The 11,567-nt window shown below is 41.5% G+C and overlaps 1 protein-coding gene across 1 annotated transcript in view; it reads left to right on the forward strand.

Annotated features, from left to right (window-relative positions):
- ANKRD46 (ankyrin repeat domain 46) overlaps nucleotides 1–11,567 on the forward strand; it is a 52,410-nt gene that overhangs the window by 24,576 nt on the left and 16,267 nt on the right. Inside the window, exon 4 of the mRNA XM_055703998.1 lies at nucleotides 10,964–11,008. Coding sequence (XP_055559973.1) covers nucleotides 10,964–11,008 — 45 coding nt within the window. The remainder of the gene's footprint in view (nucleotides 1–10,963; nucleotides 11,009–11,567) is intronic.

The raw sequence follows: 11,567 nt of genomic DNA on the forward strand, positions 1-11,567 counted from the left end.
TCTGGATAAGGAAAAACAAGGAGATGTTTGGAGCAGAATTTGTTGTGTGGTATGTATGGTTTGCAGAAAATAGGAGGGAAGTGAATGTGGTGAGCCAAGACGGACAGCAAGGGAGGCAGAGCAGTGTGATACCTTCATGAATCACTGTTTAAAGGCCAATCCCAATGCTTTTAAGAAGTGTGAGGAGTGACCAGTGATAGCCTCCTAGCAGGAGAAGCATTTCACTGGCTTGTGATTACACCATTTCACAGGGGTGGCTGTGCAGCCCCGCAACCTGAGCTGGTCCTTCTTGACTTTCAACGTCTAGAGTGCTGCTATTTCAGACAACTGCATGTTTGAATGGGTGCCTACATTAACAGCTGCTCATGTGGGAGCCAAACTGGTTCCTCTTATACGAGAATCTTTCTGCACATAGGTTAGCAAAAGAAGTTTTACCAAATGTGAACAGAAGCTCTTTGTAAAACATTAAATATTTCTGGTGTATTAAATTATGTTTATCTAAATATCAGAAGGCAGGAATCCAGATGAAGGATCAAGTATATGCAATAATACCTCATTTTCCTTGGCCAAAGAAAAAAGAACAGATATTCTCTTAATGCAGAGCAAGAAGAAAATGATAGTAAATCTGTTTTGAACTGTAGAATATGAATTCCTTATTGAGCCGAATTCCTTAGTATGAAGAATTTTTCAAATAACGTTATCTCTGGCAGGTAAGTTTTCTAGTAGAAGGGCTCACATAGCCTTGCAGTGGTGTGAAGGTAGTGATGTTTAGGGTTTGTGCTGGCTTAATGAAGCGTGCATATTGAAACAAAACTAGTTAATAACGATAGTGGATTTCTGCTAGGATGTAAGAACTGAAATGCCATATGCTTGTCCTCATGTTGTTGTCTTATTGCGGGCTGAACATCTGGCTTGGTTTGTTTTGGTGCAGATATTTTCCGACAAAAAATGAGGTATGTAGACATCATAGATTTAAGCTGACAAGCACAGTTTCTGTGGTGGACATAAAGAATAATGGACTACCCCACTGAAAGTCATGGCAACTTGTATGGGGACTGCTCAATCCTGCCAGACGTTTTCCTTACAGAACTGGTGTTTTTCCCATTTATGGTATTGGTTTGAATCCTTGTCTTAGTTGATGAACACCAGTGGTTAACATGGGGCTTGAACTGAAGACTGTTTTCAAAAATTTTAATTGTAATAGAAGTGAAAGCTTTAGTCTTTCAAAGTTCAAGGAACTTTTTTTTTAAAAAAAAATCTAATGTTTACTAGAATTACAGCCTGCAAATCCGCACAGATGATGAGTATGTGTGTGTCCTTACTCTGTGCACTCCTATGCCAAAAGGAGGTTTAGGGATAGCAAGCAAGGCTTCCAGTGAGATCAGTTTGAAGTAAGTCTGATTTAAGGAATTCTGGTTTTTGTCATTTGTCATCAGATTGGTATTTAGTATACCATGAGCTCTGTTTTCACTCGGTTTACTGACTTACTGACATATTTGCTTTGTCTCAGTGATACAGTTTGGGAAGTGTTGATGACATTAACTACCTCGCAAAAGTGTGCTTCACCCACCAAGCGCCATTATTCTGATAATAAGTGGGTTCTTCAGTTTCAAAACGTTAGTCAATTCTCTTTGGTTTTTAGTTACGCTGTCTGCTTTGCAAAGTGAGCAACTGATTTTCTACCATGGTACAGTTTGTTTAGTTAAGGACTTGGTAGTTTTGTCCATTTTTCATGTGAAATGCAACAATAGTTCGGTGAACTGTTGGCCTTGGCTTAACCTGGTTCTCCGGAAAGCCTCTGTAGACAGAGCAAACACTTGCAGAATTAAAAGGCGATCTGGCACTTAAGAGAGGTGTCTATTCCCTGCATTTTCAGGCTTTTCAGGACCCAGGGAATTTCACATTGGGCATTTGGAGTCACTCTTCCAGAAGGACAGAAGCTTTGTAGAAACTTTTGGCCTTTATGTATGTTCTGAAATTCAAAGGTGTACAGTTTTGAAAGCTCTTCTCTCCTCCAGGCAACAAGCTATGCTGCAATAGAGCAATTAGGAATACTTTACACATATTTTTAAGGCAAGAAAGCAATCTAGCTGCAAGTCAGTTTTAAAATCTTAACTAACGTAAGGGTACAAGGCCACAGTCTTCACCTCCTGCTGGCACCCAGGCACCTGCTACTTTATTCCCAATGTGCTTCCCTGCCTGGGCACTAGTGCTAGCATGCATCTGACCCCAAGGATCTGAATTGGGAAGCTGTGCCAGATAGCCCCACCAGAAATTTACTCTCACACCCACTGCATTCTTCCTAACTCTGCCTCTCCCCATCGTTCCATCTCCTGCCCTCCACTCCATGCCTCTGTTGTGCTTCATGTAGGCTTGAGATTTACCACATTTCTTATGGGCCAAGGATTCTCTTCATAAAACATATTTCTTCCCTATAACTTCTTTCCATTTTGTTGTCTTGGTTGCTTACAGCACACTGTTCCCCATCTTGAACCATCATTCTTTACCAGGTATTTTTATTTGCCTAGCCTAGTCTATGCTGAAAGCTCTTTATGGGATGCAAGACACCGTATTTTGGAGAGAGGGTTATCATCTGGCTCTAATTCACCAGGTCACTGCTGTAAGTAGTTGTTGTCTTTTAAATTTACACTTTTCTGTAATAAAGATACAAGAAGCTAACCTTGTTGTATGCACCTTGTTTTCAGTTTTACTTCCTTTCTCTAATGCTGTACGTGCATTAACTGAAACTAAGTAATGTGTGGATTGCTTCAGATTTCAGTAGAAAACGTCCATAATCTGACCTGTGAACAATCTGAGCTTGGTTTAGGTCAGTGGAGATGAGGAGTCTGTGCACCACTTGTGAGGACAGTGGGACTGGATGGAGACCAGTCTCTGCTCCATGAACATTGTAGCTTTATTACTAACATTACAACTCTGCTCCATTGTAGCCTCCGGACTCTTGTCGCCTACAGCAGCGGCACAGATCACAAGAAGGGCATACAGCAACGCCCCAGGTTTACCACCCTTCTTTTGGCTGCGGCTCTGTGATAGACTTATGCTGAGCATATAGAGGACGCTGAAATAGCCTCTGGAGCGGACATACACCACTGAGACACTCCCCTTCTTTTACAAGACTTTAGATGTAGGACAGAGAGCCTACTGAGGCCAAAACAGATGTTAAGAGATGAGACCAGTGTGGTTGCCAGTTACTGCCAAGCATCAGTGAGCTGGTAGCACCAGCTGCACATCTAGCATGGTTTATGAACATACCTCGGCTTTTTCAGCTGTGCCTTGTCGCTTCACAGATGAGACAAGGCTGCACCTGGTACAGCCGTGGGAGGAGAGGAAGAGGAGTTGGTGCTGTGCAGTCTGTTATCTCTGCACAGGCAGTTAGCAAGCAGTTTGGAGGCCACAGACCATATGTGGGAGCCACTGGGGCACAAGATTAAGCATGTTTTCTTCATTAAAAATATTTTATGCTAGTAAGTTCACTCAGTTTGGGGTTTGTTTGGGTTTTTTTTGTAGGCAAGCAAGCATTAGGATCTGAGGTTCAGTGTGACTTTTTGGCACATGAAGGAAGAATGCTGCAAGTAATGAATCAAAAAAAATCAAGAGAAAGATTCAGAGAGAGAGATTAGCAACTTCCTTAGAAACTGCAGATGTTTCTGAGGAAAACTGGGCAGACACAGACATGCTCCTGGCAAAAAGAACAGTTTTGAGAAAATCTTTTCATTTTCATTCTTCCAGTTATAGATACCTAAGTGTCATTTTACCGGAGCACTCAAAATGAGCAAAACATGCCCAGTTTTGTAACAAGAAACATAAGCAGAATTGGAGGTTTTCCTCTTGACTAAAACTGATAAGGTTTTTGTGAATTTTATTTGTAACATCATTTAAGGTGTTTCTGTATACTGGGACTCAGAAGGCTGTGGCGCTGAAATGGTAGTGCACAGCAGGAGTAGCGTCTGGTTCTGACTTAACTACCCACAGAGTAAGTTTAGAATGTCAGGTTCTAAATTAAGTATCAGAATTTGTGATTTCCCTATCTATTTTTTACGTGTGGGTATTGGATCAGGAGCTCTTTCAGCTGCTTGACTTTAACCAAAGCCAGGTTCAAATAGGGCCATTCAGTTCTGTATTCTCTACTTTTGGGGAGTGTGTGTGGGGGTGTTGATATTTTGTGCCTTGAATCTCAGTCTGTACCTCTCCTTCAGTTCAAAAAAAATATTGTTGTGGGTACTGTGTTGAATCTGCCAGCAGTAAGTTGGGATTTATCCCATGACATAAGCTGCATAAGCGTAAATGAGATGCAGTTGGAGGAGGGTGCGTGGAGCAGGCAGTTTGCAGCTTGAACTGCTCAGTGCATTTAAGGCCTTTACAAGCCCTGTCTGATTATTCAGGAGCTGTGTCAGGTTGGGCATCTCCCTTCTGTTTACCTGTAAAGGGAAATGAACTTTTTATGGATGGAGACTCTTAATGGAATGGAAATGAATTCTTTATTCCCACTCCAGAGCCAGATTCCAGACGGTCTGGTTATAGTATTGTCACGTAATCAGTACTTGCTTTCACACTCATCTTGGTTAATGTCTGGCAAAAGATCTTTGAAATTGCAGGGTCAGTTCCTTTTAATATTCTTAGTTTTCCTAAAATATTTAAGAGGAGTAAATGAATATTTAAATTCTTGACTTGCTTAAAACAGGTTTGTTTTTTCTAAATGTTCCAGTACATACAGATATGTCAGATACTGAGGAGCAGTCTTACATGATATAGAGCAGTAGCATAGAAACACTCTTCCAGAGGCTAGAATAACAGTACCACTACTGGTTTCTTACAGTCTTGTGGGTGCAAGGATCTGCATGGAAAGGAACAGTTCTGGCTTCTCTGAACTTTAAAGCTACCTTGGGATAAATCTCCATAAATTTCATGTGAAATCTCAATCACATACTAGGTTTTCTTTGTACTAGAAATCTCATGATATAAGGTTGTTGTGTCTTTCACTTTTGTTAAAACCACTGTCAGAACAATTTCCCTTGTGTTATTCTAGTGCTCTTGTTTCTGGCTAATGCACTGGTGAGGTATGACAACTTCAACAGAAGTTGACTCTCGTTTTTTTGAATGGCTGAAACATTTCTGCTTTAGAATTAATGCTTACTTTATCTGTACCTTTTGTTCCTTTTGCTTCCTCTTGTCCCTTACGAGCGTGCTGGAAACATGCATTCCACAGTGAGTCAGCATGGCCTGATGGCCTGATTGTGAGTTATAAATCTAAGCACTTACTTGCTGTGTGGCCTTAAAAAACTTACTTAACCTCTGCTTCCCCACCAGTAAAATCAGTGTAATCTATCAATCTTTGAGCGGTGTTGCCATTAATATGCATTAAAAGATATTTAAAAATAAATATTGGTACTGATAGCCTGTACGCTTTTTTACTCTTAAGTAATTATATTCATTTTACCCAATATATTCTAAGCATAATCTAATGACAAAGGAGTATAATTCCTTGATGTGTCAGTTATTAATCTCGTTTCCTATTCTTTAGCACTCTTAGGCATGCATGACTTGTAGACAAAAGCTCTGATCTTAGATCATCACTCTCCGGCTGAGACTCCTGCACCAGTGTGTGAAATCCCGTTGATTTCAGTGGCTGTGGGTAAGAGCAGTCCAGAGATGATGCAGATCCAGAATCGCAGCCAGGTGTGGGAGACCTGCCTGTTTTCAGCTAGGCATAATAGAAATGGAAGACAACTGAAATACAGAAGCTGAGCCAGGTGTCTGCTGTTTTAAAAAAAAAAAAAGTTTTTAAGAAACCCATTCCCAGGGTCAGTGCCTCTGGCTGCAATTCAGCTTAGGCAGATTAGGAAGGATTGTGACCAAGGCACTTCCCTTTCTTCTTTCTGGTGGATGTAAGGGCTCTCGCATTTCCCTGTTGAGCAGGGGATCAGCTTTCATTCTGGAAACAAGTTTGGCAGCAAGAGGATGTGTGAGCTATGGAACTGGAGCTTTGGAAGCTGTTCAGTGACATTTCTCCACTCTTAGCACATCATTTAACGACAGCGCTTGATGGCCAGGTCCTAAATCCAGCACCCAGTCTCAGAAGTCAGGCCAGACATTGCATGTTTGTGTGCAGGAAGCTAGGGGAGTGCTCTCCAGCCGTGTCTTGGACTAGCTATAGAGCTCCTTTGCTCAGACTGCTCCAATCCCACAGTTACTGTCATTTTCACAGGGTGAAGATGAGTTTTTGCAAAGGGGCTTCGTTCTTTCCCATAGCATTTTCAAGTCTGCTCGCTCGGTTGCCGGTCCAGGCCCTCACCCAGGATCATATCTTCAAGGTCTGATTCAGGTCCTGTACGGCCCTTGCCAGCACCTGGTCCTGTGCAGTAGAGGTTAGTGCCAAAACCCCTCACAGCTACGGAGGAGGCAAGTATTTGTTCTCAGAGCAGACAGGGGCTGGTGGCCCAACATGTCTCCGGGTTTCCAGAAGGAACAAGTTCAGGGAACTTCAAAGGGCGGGAGCGGGGGAAGAAGAAGCAATCAAGAATCCACTGAGAGACAGGAGGGAGGAAGAGTAAAGGGAATTCAAGGTCCTGATGGCAGGTAGCACTTTACAAGGCTTTATTTTGGCTGCAAAACTCATTGCTTTCACTATCACTGTGCATAGTGTTGGACTCTGGGAACAAAATGCCGGTTTTCAAGCTGCTGCATTGTAAAAAGCTGCCTGGAAATGTTGCCTTGATTTTGGTGGGGCTCTTGATGTAACAGAGCTAACATCAGTGACACCTATCTAGTATGGAAACAGCCAGACTAAAGGGCATTCTTAGAGCTACAAGAGGTATGAGTTAGGCAGTCTTAGAGCTCCTGTGTAAGCTTCATTGATTTAGATTTTCTACTGTGCTGTGCTTTATAAAATATCCTTTACCACAGATTTTATTGCACTGAGCTGGGGCAAGATGAAGTGTGAACGTCTCTCGCTGGGTGTTCGTGTCTTGGCCTCTGTTGGGCACATAGACCACCAAGAGATCTGTTACACTGATTGTTAAATTTAAAAATAATAGTAATTGTGATTCTAGAAAAATCTTTCTCCCTCTGCAATCAAAGGTACATCTTCTTTTAGATCAGTTGCGTCCTTTGCATTCCCTTACTTGGCTGCTGGCTCATCTTTCATGAGGATAAACATAGAGTTTGAGGGAATTTCCCAGGTGGAAACTCCCTGTTCTTTATGAGAACACTGTGTGCAGTGTTAACTGTGTGTAACAGTCACTTCACTTTACTTTTGGTCCAGTATCATTTTTATTAGCCTCATTCTTTTTTGGGGATGGGGGTGGGTGGGCACGGTGTGGCAGGGAAGGTGAGAAAAGGACTTGCTAACTCCCTATTAGTTGTGCAGATTGCAGTCTCGCTTTCCCCACTGTAAATCCGGAGTAACTCCACTGAAGCAACGTTACTCCAGCTTTCAACTATGGAATTGCCCGTCTTCATTGTCTTGAGGCTGGTTGTACACAGAGAGATCAGTAGAGATTGATAAAGCTATCTAACAAACAGAACTGTCTTTCAGCTGTGTGAATTGCAGGCAACTCATCAACCATTCACAGTCCAGAAAAGTATTTTTGGATATGAGCAGCTCATCAGTTCGTCAGAGGTACTGCTGTGCCTTAGCAATACCTTAGGTCACTTATCCTGTCTTAGCAAGAACTTAGGTCACTTATCCAGTGGATTTTGTCTTACCAGTTCTGTGCATGTAAATATTTGGTTATAATTTATGATAGAAACACAAAAGCATGGGAATACTGATTGACAGTTACTCTGGGAATTTGTGCAGAGATGGGTAAGCTGAGTTACATTGCTGAAATGCTGTCACCGGCAGACTATAAGCATCTTTAAAACCCTGTGAAAAATGTAGATTCCTCTTCTAAAGAGATTACCTGTTTCCTTTTGCAAAATACTCTTCCAGGAGTTGTTACAATTTGTAAACAAATGAATTTCTTTACCATTACAAATCACCAGCTCAGGCAGATTTTAGTCAGTGTGTCCCCTCATCAGCCTCCTGCCCTGTCTGTGTGTGAAGTCACACACAACAGCTGGGTTGTTGTTTTGTTGGGTTTTTTTAATGAACCAGCTCTAAGATGAGGTGCTTGCCTGCCTTTGTGAGTCTAGATGATAAGAGTTGGTTGAACTGTACTGATGAGCAGGCTGAGGCTTTCCGAAAGCTCTTTCAGTTTAGGTTCGTTCAGCTCTCTGCAACACCAAAATAAGCTTAAGTTTTGGAAGAGGTGGTTTTACAGCCAAATGATCTTACTGCTTTCCTAAGCAATTTTAAGAAAAGAGCTATATAATAAGTGCAAGCCTCTGGCCTGTTCTTTCAGTCCTTGCAGGTGCAGGTACTAATGCGCGGGAATTCAGCAACAGTGCTTCTATTGGTAAAAACTGCTTGTAAAACTAAGAGGTGCAAGATAATTGTTAATGCATTGGAACTTGGCTACTCAGTGTTCAGTTATCTAGCTAAATTAAATACTGATTAAAACGCTTAGGCTCTGCTTGCAACGTCTTCAGTTTTAACCTCTGAATGCATTTTCTTTGTATCGGGAAACAGGAAAAAAAAAAAGTTATTTGGAATTTTAGTAATGAGGCGGTTTGAAGACCAAGTCCTGAAAGCAGGAAAGTTATTCTGCATAGCGTATTGGAAAGCAAATGAAAGTAAAGCCAGCCCTCCATAGGGAAGAGAGAGTTGATTAGCCATCTCAGCTAAGTAGAAAACAGAAAGTCTAAATGAACCAGACTAGATGTGTGTTTCTATATAACAAGTGACTTACACCAAATAAAAAGCCGTGTGATCAGGCAAGGAAAAATACTGTCACATTGGGAATAATGAAGCATGATTCTTTTTTAAATAAAATTAGAATTCAGTTCTGTAGTTCCCTCGCCCCATTGTATTGGTACCTGGCCTCATGAGTTTTCAGGGGCTTTGTCTTTACTTTCCATGTTTATTCCTAATTTTTATCACTGAATTATTTAGAATTACAATAAATTATAAATTGTAATATATTTATATGACTAAATTACAGTAATGTAATAATATATTGTATTACTGAAGGCCTTCTTGTGAGAAAGAAATGTTATCCTGCCACGATTACTTAATGGATATTAAAAAGGGAAATCACAAATTCTGTGCTGTTTTCTTAATTCATGTACCCAGCAACTTTTTTCCCCTATGCTAACAATGAAGGACAGAGTCCAGCACAGACTTTGTAAGTCATAGGCAGTGTAGTTCCAAAAAGGCTGATGTGCATGAGGTTGTCATCACAAAAGACTTTCAGAGACCTTGCAGGTACTGGATTTTTGAGAGGAGCTGGCTCCTGTTCCACCTAATGGCAATGCAATCTTTAAGGACATACCCCAGATTCCTCTGTCAGTGGGCGCATGCAGTGAGCTTCTGGAGCTGTGTAGCGTAAATGTTATGGGTCAAAACCAGAGCTTTGGATTGTGAAATGCACAATAGTAAAAATTCCTGTAGCCACATTGAAATCCACCTTCTGAACTCCTGAAGAGTAGAACTGGGTTGTGCTGGTGGCAGGTAGCACGCTGGCAGCCCCAGCTGCAAGATCTGCCGCTTGGTTCTTAAGCTGCTTGGATAGCTAGACTCATCTGAAAACTTTCAGTTGTCCTGAGGTCTGAGTGCAAGGATGCCAGTCAGTGACCATCACCGTATAACTGATCTGATATTGTTCTTTTATCAGAAAGACTGTCGTTGACTTGAGGGACAATAGATCCAGCCCACTAGCTATGAGTGGTGTCAGAAACTACACCAAGGCACCCCAATTCTTTGTGCTGCTTGTTTTAACATGCCCCCCTTTCTTTGAACCATTGTAGTGACTTGGGGGAAAAAAGATGTAACAGGAGCTTTCTAACGCTGTGAGAGAGACTGGGATGTGTGAAAACAAGGTTGTTTTGAGTAGACAGTATTTATGTGCTTAACTGTATTACGTTTGAGAAAAATACAGGGCAAGTACAGAAAGAATGTAAACACGGATGTGAATGGAATGGACTAAACCAGTGCAAGTCTGGCTGGTGGGTCTTGAGAAAGGATTTTTAAAAAAAAACAAAAACAACAACAACAACAAAAAAACCACCAAAAAAACCGGACAGGGGAAAAAAGAAAAGGAAAGTACAGCATGGAAGATCAGGGGCCAGTTCTGTCAAACTACAATTAGGCAAATATGACATAGATTCAGTGTTGATGGAGTTACTCTGGATTTAAATATCCATTTACCTGAAAGCTGTATCTGGCCTTAAGCAGTGACTTCCTGCTTCTCTACAGTCTTCTGGTTCTTGCCTTCTTCCTATCAGTAGAACATGATTCACCATTTTACAAAGAGTGTCCATGTTCTGCAGAATGTGTAGCCTAGTGTTCCCCAGCTGAGAGCAGGAACAGTTTGTGTTAGGCATAGCCCAACTGTCCTGTTCCTCCACAGCGTGCAAACCCTTTTCAGACATTCCTCAAGTATTAATCACCATGGTACCCTAGAGCTGAGACTGCTGATGGCAAGGCTTGGTAATGGGTGGGTTATATCTTCAAGAAGTGCATCGGGAAGTAAATTACTTCTTGGAGAGATACCAACTGACATTACAGGAGTTTGAGCCATAGCCTGCAGGAGTCAGCAAGACATTTTCTGTAAATAGTTCCTGATGAGAGTTGCCACTTTTCACACTAAACAGAACGAAAAACACTGACCAATTGAGCTGACCTTAGTATTCCTCATTCTCTGACAAGCTTGTTGTATGGACAATTGTCATTTTCCTCCCCAAAAGTTACCTCAATCTGTTTCCTGTCTATGGCATTAATTTGCAATAAGCTTTGGGATCTCTTCTAAAACATACCATTGATTTCTAATTTGTGTATTTTAAATATCACAAAAATATTTGCATTATCATTGAATAATAACCATCACTCATACTATCCTGCCAACAGGTACATGGCTTGCTGTGGGGATCATCCTCACAGAGGAAGAACACAGTAAGCCATGGCTCTCTCGGGTCTCTCTGTCTCAATGTATGTTGTAAACTCAGTAACAAAAGCAAGAAACTATTTTTCATCCTAAGATACACCCATTTGAATGTACAGCCAAGCCAAATTTTACAAAGCTTTCATTCTATATGGGCTTTTCTGAGTAGCCACATCCCCATCATCTTTGAGTGCATTCCAGTAATGCCTTAAGCACTGTGCCCAGCATCTGTCTAGTGGGGTTTGTTCTTTCACTGTTGTCATGTGTTCATGCTTTCCATTGAGCTTTTCAACAAAAAAGCATCAGTCTCTCTCAACTCTGCTTCCTGCTATTTTTGCGCAGACTTCCCTTCCTCAGATAACGCCCATCTTCATCCAGATATCCAAAGCAACATAGCAGGCTACTGAGTAGCCTCAGTAGCTGCAGTTGCTGTGTGGGTAGATACAGACTTTTTTTTCTCAAAATAGCTCTTCTGTGAACTTGTGTGCTATTTCCTTTTCCTGCCTCCTAAGACCTTGAATAGTTCTCTAATTTTGGTTGTTGGAAAGCTGTCACTAAGCTCTTCTCATT

This window comes from Falco cherrug, chromosome 3 (genome assembly GCF_023634085.1).
Source record: "Falco cherrug isolate bFalChe1 chromosome 3, bFalChe1.pri, whole genome shotgun sequence".
Classification (NCBI taxonomy): domain Eukaryota; kingdom Metazoa; phylum Chordata; class Aves; order Falconiformes; family Falconidae; genus Falco; species Falco cherrug.